Source organism: Branchiostoma belcheri, unplaced genomic scaffold (assembly GCF_001625305.1).
Source record: "Branchiostoma belcheri isolate BF01 breed outbred unplaced genomic scaffold, Haploidv18h27 scaffold5, whole genome shotgun sequence".
NCBI lineage: Eukaryota > Metazoa > Chordata > Leptocardii > Amphioxiformes > Branchiostomatidae > Branchiostoma > Branchiostoma belcheri.
Window position 1 is genome coordinate 5,730,254 of NW_017804131.1, and position 20,430 is coordinate 5,750,683.

The following is a 20,430-nucleotide window of genomic DNA, read 5'->3' on the forward strand; positions in this document are numbered from 1 at the left end:
GGGTTGGTGCGTTCTCTCACAAAATAGTTGTGTTCAAGGTGCACGTGAGTTAGATTTTTTTTTAAAAACTTGTCTTTGTGCATTGGTATGTTTGTCACCCTGCCCATCTAACTATCTATTTACTTTCGGCCTTACAAAATTATGTACGTCCCCAGTCGTTTAGTATGTCTTGGCCTGCATGGCCTCTTTTGGGTCCAGGGCAATGTTGCAAGTCGGGAGGCTGATCAGGGACTCCCCAGTACGATGGGAGGCCGCCTACAAGGCGTTCCTAGCTGCGACTGAGACGACACGTCCCCGTGCCTACCTGGAATTTTTAGAGGACAACATCCCAATACCGACTCCGCGCCAAGAGGGGGCCGCCGTCCGTGTACTCAGTATTGGGAGTGGATCAGGTGAGAAACGTATACAGAACTAGAAAGGTAACATTTGCAAAGTAAAAGCACTGATAATGTTTACTTTCGCATATGCATGGTCTGCTGCGTTAATTCCTACTCAAACATACACACTAGTTACCATGGTGACAGACGCATACGTCTTGTTCAGGTCATTGGGACTAGGACTGGTTTGGAGAAGAGGAAACATTGCCTCATGTGCAGGCCTCCTGGCGGGTGGGAGTTTTGATACTGCGTTTTGTAGAATTTTTAACGCGTTCTTTTGCCGCCCCCCCTACAGCAGGTGTCTGGTATGGTTATAGGATGGGCGGTAATAAAAAGAACGCGTTAAAAATTCTACAAAACGCAGTATCAAAACTCCCACCCGTCCGGAGGCCTGCACAGTAGGGGGGAGGAAACAAAGCAAAAACAATATGTTTTCCTTTGGTAAAGATAATAATTACCTTCGCCAAAAAGGTTATGCTTTCGTGTCAGTTTGATAGCCAAATTGCACCTCATGAACATACTTCTGGATTTATCATTTTAAAGGAGAGGTGGACAGCGCTATCTTGAGGAAGATCCTGCAAAGGCAAAGCAGCGTGTACAACAGAGTCGTGGAACCGTCAGGAGAAATGCTAAAGGATTTTAAGGTAGGGCTGCGACACCGCTAAAGTGGCCTTCCACTTGCCGCGGATATTGGGTGCTTTTTTTGGAAGAACACTAACGTTGCCGCCAGCCTTGGTTTGATCCACGCCCTTCAAAGACGTCACCAACAGTTTTACAAATATCAGGTAGAATATCTTATTACTAGTATCCTACCCAAAACGGAAACCGAAAGCACTTTTGTTTTTTGTATCATGAAGGAATTACAGGTAATATTAACTTGAGGTTACAGAAATACTCTTAAAAGGAATGAGCTTTCTGATAAGGAAATAAATAAAACATAATCCTGTAGGCTCTGGTACAACATGACACGAGCCTGGGTGCAGTGAAGTTTGACTGGCGCCAACAGACAGCGGAAGAGTACTTCTCCCAGTCCGATGGTACCAAGTTCGACCTTGCCCATGCCGTGCACGCTCTGTACTTTGTGGACGACCACGACGCCACCTTGCGGAACATGTGGGAACAACTGGATGAGGAAGGCCACCTGTTTGTCCTCGCTCTTACGGGTATGCTGACAATTTATTGGTTTCCTCGAGGCCTTCCTATCCTGTGGATAGTATAATTCAGTTAAAAAAGGGGAAAATAACATGCCGGTAGCCAGGATTTTTATTGGGAGGTTCTTTCCATTGTCTGAGGGACCAAACTTTTGAAAATTGAACCTTCTGAAATGGCATTTCCTGCGTTTATGCGGGGATTTTAAAGAAAACTCAGACATACGTTTTTATATTAGTCCACCTTCTTAAGAAAAATTTAGGACCTTAAGATAAAACGTTGACCTTTGGGCGTTGTGGGGAGTTCTTCGGACTACGGGCATGAATAATTGGCCAGGAGAGTCAGTCCATGGGAAGATTAACTTCCCCTTCAAAACGCGCTAGTAAATTCTTCGGTGTACAAACTCACTGGCTAATTTTACTATTTTTTGAAAGAGCGTTGTTACATTTAGTCTGGTAGAGACTGAAACTTATGACGATACAATTGGGGGGGGGGTCCCGTGAACAAACTAACACTACTAATCATTGCTTAAACTTTCTACATCTGCTTGTTAAATGCATTAATTATGTAACGTTATATTTGCAGACAAGAGAGGCTTGGGGAATCTGTACCATGAAACATGGAAGTGGTTTCCACATGGAAACGATCGTCTGACGACGACACTTCGCAATTCTGGTGACGTCAGGCGTTCACTCGACTCTCTAGGCATCAATTACGTCATCACTGATGAGCAGGAGCAGTACGTCAACGTGGCGGAGTGCTTCAAGGAGCATTCGGAGGCGGGAAGACTGCTTCTCGACTTCTTGACGCAAACGTCGAATGTCTCCGCACACCCCGAGATGAGGTCGAAAGTCTTGGAGTATTTTCTGCGTAATTCGTCGTCCGTGGATGATAAGATCCTTTTCAGTACAGCTAACGCAGCTATCATCGCCCGTAAAAGTACACAGAAGTAAACAAACCTGTCTACGTGTAAAAAAGAAAATATCATTGGGCGTTTGGTATTGTAATGTGAAGACATGTAGCTATAGGGTGGCATTGGATTTTGCATTAAAACCTATCTAGACCGGGGGGGGGGTTCATATGAACGTCTTTAGTCTGTTTACAATGTATTTTAGGCTTTATCCTGAAAAAAAAAACATTTTTTAAAAATTCAAGATTGGTGATCCAAGATGGCGGATAGGTAATATATACATGACGTCATTTTATGACGTCACCGGTGTTGCTATGGGCAACATAAGACTTAGTACACCCTAATATTCTGTCACAAACACTTTTGGTAAAGTTATGTCGTATACCGTTTAGTTTTCAGGGAATAACCTATCTAGACGGTTTTAGCCAATAAAATCACATCAATGACATCATAATGACGTCATATTACGTCACAACGACATAAAAATTGTACGTATGATACATTTTTACTAGTACACCATCCTCTGAAAATTTGGTGGTCCTACAATATACCGTTCACGAGTTCTGAGGGGGGCCGAATGAGCCCCCCCCCCGTCCCACCAAGCCCAAAAAAGCCCGGTCTAGATAGGGTTAAAATTCATAACACACCGGCTCTTTCCATACACTTCCATACAAAGTACTATTAATGATGACACCTTGTTAAACTATCAAGAAGCTTCAGACAACTAGTTATAACGTCCTTGCAATGCTAAAACATGTAGAGCCACAAATTCAATGTAATGATAAGTCCAATGTAGCATCAACCCTTTGTATCATTACAATACATGTATACATGTAACTGGCCAATTACTTTTCAAATCAATTATGAAAATAGTAATCATCACTTGGGAAGCTGTATGGATCCTCTTGACTTGTGTATGGTCAGAGTCTGCCAATGCTACAAAATTATCAAAAATGACAAAACAATGAATCTATAGTTTAATACAGATGACCACTTTATTCAATCTTCACAATTCACAAAATACTAACTTTTGGGCAAAAACTTAGGAGGGTATACAAACTGACCGATACAGTATCCATCCTCACTTCCATACCTTCCATCTCAACAGTAGTTGCAGATTCACAAGCATAATGATCTTATTCATAACATAAAGTACTTTGCACACAACTATATACACAATGTTAAGTCAATCTGCAGCATCATTTAAAAAATATCTTCATGCTGTCTTTTTTTGGCATTAAGATAACATGTTTACTAGATCTAATGACATCATTCATGAATTCCAATTAAGACATAAACAGAAATTAACATTTTCTGTAGTCTTTCTGATACCATCTAGCAGAGGGGCTACTGAAATATAGTCAGGTATAGAGAACTTGGTTGTATAAAAAAAATGCTAAGGCCACACCAATTTAATTTCTTGGTTAATGGATTTTTTAAAGAAAAATAATGGAGTGGGCGGGCGAAAAAAAAAAAAAAACAGGTCTGGGCATCCTATTATGGCCCAAAATGGTACAATAGGAGCCATGAAGTCAACACACCAGGCTGGTTCAAAATCTAAACAATGAATTTTGAACTTTTAATGATACAATTGCATTGAAAGATGGAATAACTGTAACAACTAGGTTGAGAAGGACTGTTTTCAACTGTTCAGGGCAAAATATGAGCATTTTGCAGTTGATTCTGAATTTTTATTTTTATTTGCAAATCAGAAAAAATGAAGCGGGCAAATCCGTTAACCAAGAAATTAAATTGGTGTGGCCTAATCTTATGCATAACATAAAGTACTTTGCAGACAACTATATACACAATGTCCAGTCAACTTAGTTCTGCAGCATCTTTTTTAATTAAAAATATCTTCATGCTGTCTTTTTTTGGCATCAAGATAACATGTTTATCAGATCTAATTTCCATGACATCATTCATGAATTCAAATAAAGACATATTAAACAGAAATGAACATTTCTGTAGTCTTTCTGATACCATCTAGCAGAGGGGCTACTGAAATATAGTCAGGTATAGAGAACTTGGTTGTATACAAAAAAAAATTAATGGTCGACCTACAGACAATGAGACATATTAATAATAAAAAAACATTTTCTGTGTAACTGCACTGAGAGTCTATTGCAAAGTAATATTGCTTATAGCACAGTTGATCGATTTGCCTTTTGGCACCCTTTAAGCCTTTTGTCTTTTCTGGGGGTGTTTCATCATATGGGTTTGATAAAGGGTAGCAAACTGCAAAATTTTCAATGACAAAGTTCAGAGAATAGCTTGACTTTGTAGTGAGATGTAATTCACACATATATAGTTTTGAAAAGTAAAATTGTATGGTTACACAATGTCATACTGATGCAAATGAAGTAGTAACCATGTACGTACTAGTATATAAGAAAAACATAATGAATTTGCTTCCATTGTTATTATTGTATTATGGGGATTTTCATAAGTAAGCATGAGAATATCCGGCATCTATCAGTTTTAAGTTTTCAATGTGATGGGATACTGTTCTAAAATGATAGAAACAATGTATTTGGTTTTATCAGAAACATTGTGCATAAGTATTGCAAGTCCTATAATTAAAGCCCACATTTTTCAAAAATATGTTTTCCTCCAGTGCTGTGCTACAATATCAAAAAGCAATACTGACATAAACAATAAAGATATTTCCTTGCGCCATTTTTTGTAAGTCAGACTTGCACCTATGCACACTTGTTTTTCCTCTCCAGATCTTGAAGCAAGCTTCAATGCTATAGGACAGGGGTATAGCCAAAACCCAATGTCCATGCCTTTATTCTGAAAAAGAATTATTCTTAGAAGGGTACTAATTTCAGACAATAAATATGGTAAATGTACTGAGATGAAAACTTCTCACATTTTAGAATCTAGAATTCCCATACAAGCAACATCCATGCATGAATTGCAATCTCTCTGTAATGAAGAAAACTGTATACATGTAACATAGATTACACAGTATTATAGAGAACTAACAGATCAAAAACTTAATGATATGGAGTATCTTTCTACAAAGTTAACATATCTTTCTTGTGTAAACTGTTTCCCCCCAGTATGATTTACCCACCATGGTTAGAATTGATAGGTTCAAACTCTACAGTAAGTTATGTTTACCAAAGGAAAACATATTGTTTTTGCTCAGTTTCTTCTCCTTCTCCAAACAGTGACCTCTGACCTGGTCCACCAGACTGTCTCTTACCATGGTAACTGGTGTTGGGTTACATCATGTTGCAATTTTATAGTAGGAGGGATTTAGACTCGTCACCATATATTTCAATGTGTTTGAGTAAGAATTAACAGAGCAGACGTTATGCAAAGGTAAACATTATGCATTTGCTTTTCAAATGTTCCTTTTCTAGTTTACATGGTCATGTTAGAAAATGGTAAAGTATTTACTGTTCTTGCACGCTACTGTCATAGGTAAAGGGCGATTTTCTTTGTGATGGTCTTCCTACACATGGGGCAGTGTTTGAGAGGGCGGGAGCACTGTTCGCATGTTGCGTGGCCGCACAGGAACGCAACGTTTCGCTTCCGTTCCAGACAGATCATGCAGAGCGCAGATTCCTCCATCTCCCGGACTTTTCGTTCCAACTCGACGACCTTCTCTGGAAGGATGTTTCTGGTTGGCTGAACCTCTACTGGTTGGCCATCTGCAATATGATGTAATATACATGTAGGTTCATTCAAAAATTTTGGAATAAGCTTATAACCTTCTCATACATGTAAAGGTTGCTGAATACCACCTGGCATTAAGACTTTAAAAATATTATCTTTTGTTCATATTGTAGCAAGAATGTTACACTAAAGAAGAGTAGTCTATGTTTTAAGTTAAAACTTTTGGTCCAACACAAAAAAATTCACCCAGAGCTTTTGACCAGTCACTCTGGTGTTCTTCAGTAGACTGACCCAGTGAAGCTTGTCACATGGCTTCTTTAAAGTGTGACGTCAACACTGGGTCAAAGGTATCTGGTAGACGATGTCGGCCCCCGTCGCGGTTCAATGATTTACATCAGGGCCCACAACCCCTTCATCGAACCGCGATGGGGGCCGACATCATCTACCAGATACCTTTGACCCAGGGTTGATGTCACACTTCAGAGTAGTCTATGTATACATAGATGTTAAATTCTGTAATAATGAATATACATCTATCTAAAATTGTGGAAATATTCAAATATCCAGCATGATATTTCATGTTAAATGATGTCTGTTACATAGATAGGGTATACATGTAAAGTTATCTTTCTCTCTAGAAACACACAATATGTTCGGTTATTTTCTCCTAAAACTATTGAGCTAGTGTACAATATTTGTGTATGAATGTTCGAGCTCCTACCTATTTTGACTTTCCTGGTAATGGGTTGTTGGCACTTGATGCACTTTTTCATCCTGGTCGAGCACTCTGGACAGGACAAACATACAATCATTTATTATGTAAGGTCTGTGATGAATGTCATAAAATACCAAAGTTGAAAAAAAAACGTAGATGGTGATGATAATTTTTTCACTGAGTAGACCCTGCTGAGTATCACAATCCATCGTTGGGAGTTGGATACGAATTAAAACCAAGCAGATGTCAAGAGAGGGAAAGACTTGCTGAATGAAACAAGAAGTGATGCAATGCTTTACTGTATGTAACCCCAAATATCATGTTACAAAATATCTCTTCTCCATTAGAAAGAGTCATGATACATTACAATTATAAGCAGTGTATATCTAAGTCCAGTCTTATTAGCATTAGTTTACTTCAAGTCTATTCAAAAGTGATGCTCACAGCATATACATGCCAATCTTTATTCAGTTGTAGTTTCATTATTAGTCCTTTTTAATCATATCAAAGAGAAGTTCCCATACTTTGAACACCTAAGTGCAAATAATAAATTTATATTTTTGATTCGTCTAGACAAACCCTGTATAACAAACATGATCTGCTCCCACATTTTCCACTGTACAAAAAAGTGAGAAGTTGACCTCTATTAGCTCAGTGACTAGAACACTTTGCATTAGCCTAGTATATATAGTGCCCTTGTGTGTTCCTTAGGCCACAGCAGGTAAATTTTATGGATGACATCCTCCGCAGACTCCAAATCTAATGCGAGCGGGCGAAAAAAAAACAAGGCGGGCCGAAAAAAACAAGGTTCCTACATTGTTATATTTTGACTCAATCATTGTACAAATGGTTTTGATTCAGTGGGAACATCACATATACACAGCCAACATCACATGTCACTGCATCAAAGTAAGAAACAAAACATTAAATCAGAGCCTCTGCTTGTCTCCTGTCTTCATATCTTCATTATCTGCCATCCACCTTCCGTCATGGCAACAGACATCTTTGCCCTTTTTCGGCATATTGAACACAGTCAGAAGGCAACAAAATTTCTTTGTTTTTTTTTCCAACATCAGTCGAAAATTAATGCGCGCGCTGATGTCATCCATAAAAATTACTTGCTGTGGCCTTATGTATGTAAGTAGTGCATCTCTTGTCTCCAATTTTATATATACGTTTGTTATATCTTGACCTGTACCATGAATGTACAATAAAGGTATTTCATTTAATTTCATTATTCTTTAATGACTATCGGTTACCTGGATGTCTACACTTCACCAGCTTGCTCTACACCGGCAAGATTTAACGTTCCCTTACCTACACAGGCAATGGTGTGGTTACATGGCTCAAACTTGACGTTGGCCATGTTGTCATCACACACTATACACTCTGTACAGTCCACCTCCACGTCTAGAGGACCACACTCTCGCTGGCCTGGGTTTGACGGACCTGGTCTGATTCCATCAGCCTGGCTACGTGAGCTTTGGGCTTCCATGTCCCTATAAATGTACATAATTCATCAAAAATCTATCAAAAATTTACTTGGTATGTACCTGTCTAAACCATGCAGATTCTACCGTGTCTATTCTAGGACACTACAGAATAGCAAAGTTCTTTAGCAAAGTTCTTTATTCACATCCACTTGTTCCACAAGAGCTGAGATTTCGATGACCGTCTGCCATCTTCCTGATGAACAGAAGAAACATTTGGTATAAAAACAGATAATTAGTACACATGGAACTACTATTAACTACTAAGAAAATACTAGTAAAAACTACTGGGTTTGACTTCTTTTTTGAAGACAGAGGAAGACAAAGGATCCCACTTTTTCTGTAATTTGTGGGTTTTTGGATGTTAAGAGGAGAGTAGTTTTCATTTGTATATGTGTGAAAGTTTGGGTAGAATTTGGAGGCTACGTCAAAGAGTTCATTTTAATCAATGATACAATCAGAAGTATTCCTGAATTTACTCAGTCAGGACTTGAAATCCTTTTTTTCTGCAACTATATACATTATACACTGGTGTACGCATCATTGAAAAATATCTGCACCAGACAAGTTCTACCTGTACCACTAAGGATTTAGGAAGTATGGGTCATACTAAAAAACAAGCAGAAACCATTGCCATTATTTCTTTTATGCTTCATACTCATAGGTGGTAACAGCCAGGGCAGCAAATAAAAATCCACACATGTACACCTACATGTATATAAACCCAGTACATGGACCAGCGCATGTTAGGTGCAGGTAGACATCAGAAATACCTTGTTCATTCCTTGACAAAGACTGGAGTTGTACAGTCGAAATTTGGGTGAGTCCATTTTGTTGTGTTGGAAATTACAGTTTAAACTTGCTTCATAATGACTTCTACCAACACAGATGAACTTCCAAGATCAGAAATACCTGTACACAGCTCCACTTTTTACCTACACAAAGGTGAATATGCAGATCTGGTATTTCGAGCCCTGCCAATGGACATAAAAGATGTATGACATCCCTACCTCCTGGCACTGGCAAACTGTTGGATAAGTTCTTTAACCCTTGGGTCAGTGACCAGGTCCATGGGTGTCTGGCCTCGCTGGTTGGCAGCATTCAGGTTGGCTCCCTCCTGCACCAGGAAACACGCAATGGCAGCTCCTGCATTCCCTCCGGCGTCCCCAATACCCATAGACGAGTGGATCTGTGCCAGAACAACATTTTGTACGGTTAAGTATGGTGACGTTTTCAAAAGATCTGTCTAGTTCTAGATGCAACTTCTGTCACTTGATACATATAATTTTTTTTTTTAATTTGCCTGTTTGTGGAAGTGCAGGATATTTTTTTCTAAATAAAAGGCCATTGCATACTGAACGACTGATAAGTAATAGTAGTGGTGAATAGTAACAGAGATAGGAACAAATCAAGAACAATTGTTAGCGGTAAAAATGCCAAACAGGGTTAACAGTAGAGGTTGGTGTTCCCAACTTTTGCATATGCGATCATAGCAGTATGAGCTAGAGATGCAGGGGATATATAGGAAAAGTTAGGTGATGCAACATAACCAGTTGATGCCAGGTGCTTGCAAAAGTGCAGTGTAATGGAGATGGGCCATTTCAACAGATGACTAATTTAGTAATTACGCATTCTCCTCAATGTCATGACTTTTATGCATTAATTTTTTGGCTTGCAATTCTGCCACTGTAGTAGAGTTATGTAGTAGTAGAAAAGCTCTGCACCCAAGAAGAATAACCGCAAACAGCCAGCAATTATACAGACCCAAAATAAACAGGCAAACAAACAACTAACGCAGAACAACGGGCCATGGAATACAGCAGGAGTAAACAGGATGCATGGCGAGAGAGGAAAACACGGTGGACACCTGTTTGTTCATGTTGGCTAGCTGTTTGACCACAGAGTCCCAGATATACTGGGCCATACCACTCAGGGGCTCCTGGAAGGGGAGGTACGCTAAGAGCTTCTTGGATGGAAGGGAATAGGTCTGGATAAGGAAGGCAACAGTGGAGAGAAGAGACATTACACTTGGAGATGGTGGAAGAAAAAGAGAGACATCACATATGAAGATGGCATAGGAAAAAGAAACTACAAAATGGAGGAAAAATGTACTAGATTGAAGTTTAAATACAAACATGTCACGAAATAAATAACACAAACATTAAGCTGTTTAAGGGTACTTTTCTATGGTTCAATTGTAAACTCTAACATTCAAATTTCATTTCAACATGATTAGGTACAAGCATTGTTTCCAAATGAGCTGGATATGTTTTCATCTCTGAAGCAAAATACTTCACTATTGAGACACTGTCAGGGGTAACACACAGTGAAAAAGTGTGGATACATAAGAGACCTAGCGTGTTAACCTCCCATCCCCATGCCCGTAGCCAGGGGACAGGACGAACCCCCCCCACAAGGCCCAAAGGTCCACTTTTTATCTAAAGCTCCAAGATTTTTCTTTAAAAGATGGACTGATTCGTGTCACCAGCGAGGCTGGATTCGTAGGAAAACTGCTCACATTGTCATTGAAAAAAGTTATCTCTGATTTTTTCTTTGAAATCCTCTAAAAAATGCAGGATATGCCATTTCAGAAGGTTCATTTTTCAAAATTTCCCGGGGAAGCATGCCCCTGGACCCCCCTAGGAATCTCGTGCCTTTGGCGCTCGCCTCGCGCTAACAGCACTTGCTGTTCCCTCAAGCAGTGGAAAGAACCCCCCATTAAAAATCCTGGCTACGGGCATGGCAGAAGAAAAAAGAATTCAAAGCAAAGTAGGACACAGAGAAGCAAAGCGGCGGGTGCTCACACTAGCGACTTGTGGTGAGTTGGCGAGGTTGGTGTTGTCGGACTGCCTCATGAGCGCGAGGTGCAGACACGTGTCGCCCTCCTCGTCCTCCATGTTGACGTTAGCGCTGCGTGAGACCAGCAGCTCGATGACGGCGGTGTGGCCCTGACTCACGGCCAGCAGCAGCGGCGTCTGGTGACGGTTGTTCAGGATGTTCACCTCACAGTGGCCCTGAAAAGAGGGAAACAAGAAATGCTCCAAAATTAGAAAAAAGTAACATTTTAGCAAATGCATTATGTTTACCTTTGCATACCTGTGAATTCTTGCTCAAACACATTCATATACTATATAATGGTCAGACAGGAGTCTAAATCCCTCCTGCTATAGAATTGCAACATGATGTAACCCAACACTAGTTACCATGGTGACAGACGTCTGGTTCAGGTCATTGACCTTATTGGTTTGGAGAAGAAAAGGAAACAGGTAAACATAAAAAGCTGGTCGGGGGCAAAGATGGGAATAGCTGGTTGGGTGGTGTGTGATGATGTGTGACTCAAATAATTGGTCACCTTGGTGCCTTCAATTGGACTAATGCTAGTAATAAGAGGGCCTGCAAGGGGGGGTAGTGATTACGAATTACGCAAAATTTTCGCTGCCTATTACAAATTACGTTAAAGTCTCAGAGCTGATTACGACTTTACGATTAGCGGCTAATGTCCAATTACGAATTACGTTGATTTTTGCGGAGGCTGCCTGAGAATTACGAAGTCTAAAACGGCCTGATTACGCCTTACGAAAAAGGGCTTGCAGGCCCTCTAATAAGACTGGACTTAGATCTTAATTGTATCATGAGCTCAATCTCTCTTTCCCAGTTTGAGTGGTTCAAACCTTACAGTCTGGTCTCAGGTTTGACATCTTGAAGAGGCGATAGTCACCTTTTATAGCAATCCTTCCACAAAATGTGGAAAATTCCTCATAACTAAATCTTTTGTAAGAAGTAAAAAAGTCCCCCACCTGTGTGATTAAGACATCTGCCACCTCCCTGTGACCGTTAAGAGCAGCCAGGTGCAGTGCTGAGTACCCGTCATCTTTCCTCTCATCCACCAGCTGGGGACAGATGGACAGGATCTTTTCTGCAGCACTGTGGACAGAGATACACACCCAATTGCAACAAGTGGTGAGGTTAGGTACACGTACAACTTAGCTTAGTCTTACTACTGAAAATTCCTGACTCAAGTATGCACTTTTTTTAACTGTTCTGCCCTTATGCTTAGGAGGGGGGCACAGTATTATTTTATGAGTACTTTTATTTGACTTTTTAAAGTTTCAAACAGGCAAACTTGTTTCCAACCAGCAGGGGTGTATACTTTACTGTAATTTAATTTTCGGTAAGCAAGTTTATGCATGAACAGCCATGTATATGTTTTCTGAAGTACAATTTCTTTCATAGTTTTTCGATGATTGTGATATATTCTATCAAATTGAATTTAAGTTCTTTTGAAGAGAATTTAAAGAGACTTCAATATGTGGTAAAACACAAGCATGGTTGTACAAAGTATATTGCTAGCCATCTGTCTCAAAGAACTTTTTTTAGGGATAAGGCCACACCAATTTAATTCCTTGGTTAATGGATTCGCCCACTTCATTTTTTTCTGATTTGCAAATAAAAATAAAAATTCAGAATCAACTGCAAAATGCTCATATTTGCCCTGAACAGTTGAAAACAGTCCTTTTCTTCCTAGTTGTTACAGTTATTCCATCTTTAAATGCAATGGTATTATCAAAAGTTCAAAATTCATTGTTTACATTTTGAACCAGCCTGGTGTGTTGACTTCATAGCTTCTATCGTACCATTTTGGGCCATAATAGGATGACTAGGCCTGTTTTTATTTATTTATTTTTTTTGCCCGCCCGCTCCATTATTTTTCTAGAAAAATCCGTTAACCAAGAAATTAAATTGGTGTGGCCTAACCAGTGTGTTGAAGAACTGTACTCACTACTTGTTGCCCTTCAGAGAGGCATGGTGAAGTGGGTTGAACCCACGGTTGTTCCTCAGCTGAAGGTCAAGGGTCGGGACTGCCAGCAGCATGTCCAAAATGTCCCTGTTGTCCTTGGCGATGGCATCATGCAGCGCTGTGTCTCCATAGGAGTCCTGGAGACAGAAAATTTCAATAACTCGTCTAGGGCCTACAATGTACTACAACTTCAATTAATGCCTGTTCAACTTTTGGAACATAGAATCCATGCACTTTTGACTTGTACATGTATTTACAAACAGAAACAACCTTAGACATGTTCTGCTGCCCTTTTTCTTCCACATCCCACGGAGTAATTAAATTGTTACTGTAATTTCTTATTTTTTCACGGTACACAAAGACAAAGTGAAACAGTGTTGTAAGCACGTTGGCAGAACGTACTGTGGCTTAACAAAACCTGTACTGTATTGTGCATAGCAAAAAACAGTTACTTAAGCAACTGGATATGATTTTGAAAACGTCAGACGTTTCAGCTAGTATCCACTAGCTTTCGTCAGTGACTGAGAGACCAGAGGGGAAAGCAGGTTTATATACACAACCTGTTGATTGATATGCAAATAAAGTGAAGACAAATTTTTGGAAGTCGAAAAAGGAACAAAAGTCAGACAAGTCAAGACAAGATGATGCAAATTAGTCTGAAAGCTCCTGTATTACAGGACAGGAGCTTAAGTGTTGTCTGTCCTCGGGGCTGGGAGTGCCAAATCCCAAGTGCCGGAAAGATCGACCCGTAGCCCCCCTTCCCTGTTGAGGGTGGGGTTGTACATTCTTTCATATATTGCCTCTTTAACACCCCGTTCCCACCAGCGTGTTTCGCGGTCTAATACATCCGTGGACTCGAGTTTGAAAGAGTGACCCTGGTTGTGTTGTAGGTGGTGGAAAATAGCTGAGGAGTAGCCGTTGGCACTAGGTCGGCAATGTTCTTTGTACCTTACTTTAAGCGGTCGACTTGTCTCTCCGATGTAGGTGTTGTTACAATTGGGCTCCTCACATTTGAGTCTGTAAATAACATTCGCCTTGGTACCCTTGTGAAGTCGGTCCTTAGGGTGTACCAGTCTTTGTCTGAGGGTTGAGTGAGGTTTGAAGTTAGTGGCTATGTTGAAGTTTTGGAAGATCCGTCGGAGTTTCTCAGATACTCCTTGGACATACGGAATAGTGATGCTGGCCTTGTTTTTGTTGGTCAATGGTTTGAACTTCTGGTTTTTCTTAGACTGATCTGAAGGTTTGAGCGCTTTGTTGAAAGTCCAGTTTTGGTAGCCACATTTAGCCAGGGCACCTCGGAGGTGTCTTTGTTCGCCCGTTTTGGCTTGGTCTGAAGTGACAATGTTGTCTGCACGATGGAAGAGAGTTTTGATCACTGCTAGTTTGTGTTCCAAAGGGTGGTGGGAATCAAAGCCAGGTACTGATCAGTGTGGGTTGGTTTCCTGTACACTTCGAAACGAAGGTTACCATCTTCCTCTACGATAGTTTTGGTGTCTAGGAAAGGGAGCATGTTGTCATGGCTTGGCTCCTGTGTGAACTTGATGTTGTCATCTATCTGGTTGATGTGGTCAAAGAAGTCAGCAGCTACCCTCTTTTTCAATCTGCACCAAGTGTCATCTACATATCGAAACCAGTTGGCCGGGGGAGTGTCATTGAAAGTGCTGAGGGCTTTGTTTTCAAACTTCTCCATGTACAGGTTTACAACAATTGGTGAGACTGGTGATCCCATAGCACAGCCGTGCATTTGTTGGTAGAACTGTCCTTTGTAGGTAAAGTATGTGCATCCTAAGCAGAGTTCTAGTAGCTCACAAACTTGGTCAACGGATAGGTTGGTTCTATCTGCAAGTGTATCATCGGCTTCCAAGGCTTCCTTGACTACTGACACTGCTTCCTTGGGTGGTATGGAGGTGAAAAGTGAGCACACGTCATACGAAGTGATGGTTTCATCATCCTCTACATGAATGTCTTTGATTTCTGCAGATGCAGATGCAGACAACATTGTCACTTCAGACCAAGCCAAAACGGACGAACAAAGACACCTCCGAGGTGCCCTGGCTAAATGTGGCTACCAAAACTGGACTTTCAACAAAGCGCTCAAACCTTCAGATCAGTCTAAGAAAAACCAGAAGTTCAAACCATTGACCAACAAAACAAGGCCAGCATCACTATTCCGTGTGTCCAAGGAGTATCTGAGAAACTCCGACGGATCTTCCAAAACTTCAACGTAGCCACTAACTTCAAACCTCACTCAACCCTCAGACAAAGACTGGTACACCCTAAGGACCGACCTCACAAGGGTACCAAGGCGAATGTTATTTACAGACTCAAATGTGAGGAGCCCAATTGTAACAACACCTACATCGGAGAGACAAGTCGACCGCTTAAAGTAAGGTACAAAGAACAATTGCCGACCTAGTGCCAACGGCTACTCCTCAGCTATTTTCCACCACCTACAACACAACCAGGGTCACTCTTTCAAACTCGAGTCCACGGATGTCTTAGACCGCGAAACACGCTGGTGGGAACGGGGTGTTAAAGAGGCAATATATGAAAGAATGTACAACCCCACCCTCAACAGGGAAGGGGGGCTACGGGTCGATCTTTCCGGCACTTGGGATTTGGCACTCCCAGCCCCGAGGACAGACAACACTTAAGCTCCTGTCCTGTAATACAGGAGCTTTCAGACTAATTTGCATCATCTTGTCTTGACTTGTCTGACTTTTGTTCCTTTTTCGACTTCCAAAAATTTGTCTTCACTTTATTTGCATATCAATCAACAGGTTGTGTATATAAACCTGCTTTCCCCTCTGGTCTCTCAGTCACTGACGAAAGCTAGTGGATACTAGCTGAAACGTCTGACGTTTTCAAAATCATATCCAGTTGCTTGAGTAACTGTTTTTTGGCATATCGTATTACCTGGATGTCTAACCTTCATCGACGTATTGTGCATAGCACTTTGTCAGAATGTCTCGTTTAAAGTGTTGCTCGTGTATTTAAGGGTGACATCCCATCTATAGTTTTCAAATGTTGTGTTTGAAAAGATATTGTCTGCAAGAGCAAAATAGAAAACCCAGAGTTCCACGCAGGTGCAGTATGTTCTGGCCAGATGTAATAGTGTTGTACCTGTGTGTTGATGTTACAGTTGTGGTTGAGCAGCACCCTGACACAGCGAACATGGCTCTTGTTGACAGCCACGTGCAGCGCTCCACAGCCGCTGTTGTTGGTGGCGTTCACGCTGGCACCCTTGGTCAGCAGCAGCTCTGCTATCTCTGGTTGGTTTCTATATGGGAACGGAACAAAACAAGTTCAACAAGACTGGCAATGAAAAAATACATTGAAATGGCGACGGTGGTTGCTGTTAGGGTTATTATTTGCATGGTAGTGCCATCATTTCATGTATGTGAGGAAGAGAGGTCTTCCCAAGGGTTGCCAGGAATGTGGGCATAGATGTGGGCCAGAGACATGCCTGTGGACATTCCATTCCTGTGGACAAAATGCCTGTACCATTCCTAGAATTCTTGCAAACTGCACACAATACTGTACCATTAGGCTCCTCCCTGAGACGTCGCCAAAAATGACACACACCTTTCTTATCATAAACCTAATTAGAAAGGCAACATTTGCAAAGCAAATACATTATGTTTACCTTTATTATATGGTCTAGTGACAAACTACCCTTTCTGTCATTCCTACTTCGACAAATGGTGACCAGCCCCTCAAAAACTTGCTACATAATGTAACCAAACAGCTGTCTACTACATGTAGTTACCATGGTTCAGGTTTTTTTGTTTGAAGAAGAAACAGAGCAAAAACAGTGTGTTTTCTTTTTGCAAAGGTAGACATAATAATAAAATCATACAAATTTTGTATAGACAGTGTGCTTGAATAGCAAAATTTGACATGGCTGCTACAAGTAAATATAGCCACCACAGATCACAAACTATTAGATGTACAAGTGTGAAAGAAGTCACTTCAACTCACCCAAATGCAGAATAGTGCAAGGCTGTGTCACCATCATCATCCTATTCAAAAACAAGACATAGCTGAATCCCCTGACACCACATCACCATGTGATAGGTTGCAAACAATATGCACATGATCCTACATTCAAAACAACTTCAAAACAATAACTTCAACTAAAACTCTATCTTTAAATACGAAAAAACTGAAGGCATTTGTCATCAGCATAGATCCCGACACGTAGCTCTGAAGTCATCTTGCAATTGGGTTGTTCATCTAAGAAACAAGGAGAATGGCCCAAGAAATATTAAGTAAAATCCCTCTGCTGATCTGACCTTGACTTCCAGACTAGCTCCAGCTAAGATTAGGACCTTCACCATGTCCAGATAACCTTGATGGCAGGAAACCTGAAGTGCAGTCTTCCCAGAACTCTTGGTGTCTACCTGTAGCAGAACATGTAATTACGGTACAGTGTTTGATCCAGAAAAAAGAACACAACAATATTTGTCTCAAAGTCTTCAACATTTCAATTATTATTCTCTATCTATATTCTGACAAAACTTTACAATACAAAAGGCACAAGACATTTCCTACATGTAGATCAAAATAAATCTTATCTTACATGTACCTTGCTTGGAGTATTTGTCACTTCCACAAGTGCTTCTTTATTTTATTGGATTTGTGAAGTATGATACCCAGGGATAGTGCTGCATACCTAAACCCACATTTAGGTTCAGGTCCGGATTCAAGTCCAGAGGTTTAGGTTCAGTTCTGGACTTGTAAGTCCGGACCTAAACCCATGGCATATACAAATTTTTAAAAATTGCATGTTTCCAACCTTGCAATGTTGTCTGGGTGAAAATTTGGCCACATAACATGGAGGCCGGTACTTGACGATGCCCGATGGCAATGTTTTCTTCATTTTGCAGCAAAGATTTTGCAATCTACAGGTTTTACTAATTAATAACTTTTAGGTGGTTTGGAAAGAAAAGGGGTATGTGAAATAGTCTTTTATGGTAATGAGTCCGGACTCGGTTCTTGACTTTAGGTTTTTTTGGACTTGAACCTAAACATTCTTACAAGTCCGGATCCAAGTCCAGTGAACTGGTATGCAGCACTACCCAGAGAAGATGTATTGGTTTTAAATACATTTTTGTCAAAGAATTGAACAATTCTTAAAAACACCTACCCTGTCAGGGTGTTTGGTGACCAGCTCGTGAACCTTCCCAAGATGCCCCTGTGCTGCCTCGCTGACCAGTTTGTCAGGAGTGTTGTTGTCCACCTGGATGGCTCGTATCTGTTCCAGCAGTGACAGGACAGTGTCTATATGTACACAAAACAAAAACACAATTGTCATTTTTTTTACTTGTCTGGTAATGCTTGATGTACATAGCATGTCGGCAGAATGTACTGTGCCGGTGCAAAACTAGATTGTTTCATGGTTTTCGTTGGTCAATGTTGCATTAGAATTTTGCCTGTTGCAAGCGATATCTTTTCCAAAACAACATTTGTAAACTATAGAAGGAAAACACGAATATATGACCTTAAATGAGACATCTACCAAAGTGCTTAACACATTATGGGTTTGGCACAGGTGTAGTATGTTCTGTCGACATGAAGATGCACATCAACTTATGTTAGAAGCAGGTCTGAATTCCAATGTCTGCCCAAAATCAGGGAAGCAAAAATCCCATCAAAAATAGTCCTTTCAATAACCAGACTACATCACAGTTCTACTTTCATACTTTCCACTGGTTAGGCCCCTAGAAAAAAGGAGGAGAAGGTGGCCCCTAACAATGAGAGATTATGTAACACAGGCTAGTTTTTACAACAAATCTTTAAGTCTTAACCTCTCCCTTGGTACTTACTGCTCTGTCTGCGCTCCCTGTCTGGAGCCATGGTGTTGTTGGAGTCGATGGTAGATCGTGGTACCATGGTGATGTTGGCGGGGTTGAGTGTCCAAGTCTGACCATTCACCAGCACTCTCAGGTCCCCATCATGGTACACCTTCTGTACAGTACCCAGCTGGCCAAGGGTCTGCAAAAATGCAAAATGTTACAAAAGTTAGTAAAAGTCCTTCCTGCAACCATGCATGTTGCACATGGCAATGCCCATCTCACTTTCTGTAGCTCTTGGGCCATCCTGTTGTGCAATTACAACTGCAGGGTACTAGTCCACAAATATTGGTGTGTGTGTGTTTAACTCCCATACTCTTTCTCAAATGCTGAGTGCTGAACAGAGAAAGCAGTATGTACCATATCAGAAAATGCAACTGTAACTCTTCCTTCAGGTGAAATTTCTTTTGATTATCTGCAATAGTTTTGCCTTTTATTTCTATCATTACTTGTAGTACAAGTTCAATACTTGTAGTACTGTGACTATGTATGTGACTTAGGTTATTTTAAAGCTTTCTACTGGTATGGGCCAAGTGCGTGACATTAGAAACAAAATACAATATATGTGACATACTGATCTCATGGCATCAGTCCACTCCCCATGTCCAGCCTGTAGTCTCTTCACTTCCTCCATCTTGTCTGAAATCCTGACTGTATCACCAACTGAAAACATGTCCACCTGCAAAAAATGCCATAAGAGGCCTCACCAAAGATACTCTCATGTCCCTAATAAACATACCCCCCGGAATAAACATACCCCCCGGACAAATCTTCAAAGTCTAATAAACATACCCTCCGGAATAAACGTACCCCCCGGAAAATGACCAAATTGACAGGTAAACTGTGTGTCCATGATACTAAAATGTGCTCTTTATTTCAATACCAATATATGGGCAAATCTTTCACTGTTACATTTAATTAGTGAGTATATATCACTTTAATTAATGAGTATATATATATTGTACTTGTTTTGGGGAAATACAAAATCCGTACGAGAAGCTATTGCATTTTACACTTCTGAAATGCACTTTGCTAAGCCTTCTCCTGCAACTTGAGTTGAAAATCTGACTAACTTAAGAGATAGAAAATCAAGCCCAATTAAGTACAAATATAGGGGTTTAATGAGTATATGTACAACAAAATCCATTTCAACATAATAATTATTTGGTATGGTACATTGTCTAGTCTGGTCAAAGTCTGGATTCTGAAGAAGAAAAACTTCTGAAGAAAAAAACTTTTGAAGAAAAAAACTTTTGAAGAAAAAAATATTATTCAGCATAAAATTTTGATTGGTTTCCATCTCATTGTTTTTTTAAAAATCGATAATGTGATTGTATCAATTTTAAACGCCCTAAAATTAGCTAAATCGGCGCTTTTACGGTGATTGCGCAATATGGGTGCCCTATGACCTTTGACTTTTTACGGGTCATGCTGCTCAGGCGCTAGGCGCCCTCCCCACGTCGGCCGTCCGTCTTGTGGGCAAATTTCTACTTTTTTTAGGGGTTT

At 40.5% G+C, this 20,430-nt stretch overlaps 2 protein-coding genes across 3 annotated transcripts in view; one reads left to right on the plus strand and one right to left on the minus strand.

Moving 5' to 3' along the window:
• The first annotated feature begins 202 nt into the window (after positions 1–202).
• On the plus strand, positions 203–2,479 carry LOC109479704 (histamine N-methyltransferase-like). Its single transcript, XM_019781695.1, has 4 exons — positions 203–392; positions 921–1,021; positions 1,327–1,540; positions 2,232–2,479. Exons 1-4 carry the CDS (start codon positions 203–205, stop codon positions 2,477–2,479), a joined length of 753 nt encoding a protein of 250 aa, XP_019637254.1.
• Positions 2,480–5,780: 3,301 nt separating this feature from the next.
• LOC109480010 (E3 ubiquitin-protein ligase MIB2-like) overlaps positions 5,781–20,430 on the minus strand; it is a 24,460-nt gene continuing 9,810 nt past the window's right edge. Inside the window, exons 7-19 of one of the 2 annotated variants that reach the window (XM_019782137.1) lie at positions 19,499–19,603; positions 18,898–19,066; positions 18,219–18,352; positions 17,365–17,472; positions 17,051–17,091; positions 16,193–16,349; positions 13,052–13,206; positions 12,069–12,195; positions 11,076–11,285; positions 9,282–9,460; positions 8,099–8,280; positions 6,788–6,853; positions 5,781–6,101 (exon numbers count right to left, since the gene is read on the minus strand). In XM_019782137.1, the coding sequence (XP_019637696.1) occupies positions 5,866–6,101; positions 6,788–6,853; positions 8,099–8,280; positions 9,282–9,460; positions 11,076–11,285; positions 12,069–12,195; positions 13,052–13,206; positions 16,193–16,349; positions 17,051–17,091; positions 17,365–17,472; positions 18,219–18,352; positions 18,898–19,066; positions 19,499–19,603 (1,869 nt within the window). In that variant the 3' untranslated portion in view covers positions 5,781–5,865. The remainder of the gene's footprint in view (positions 6,102–6,787; positions 6,854–8,098; positions 8,281–9,281; positions 9,461–11,075; positions 11,286–12,068; positions 12,196–13,051; positions 13,207–16,192; positions 16,350–17,050; positions 17,092–17,364; positions 17,473–18,218; positions 18,353–18,897; positions 19,067–19,498; positions 19,604–20,430) is intronic. The other variant, XM_019782135.1, reaches the window with a different exon arrangement.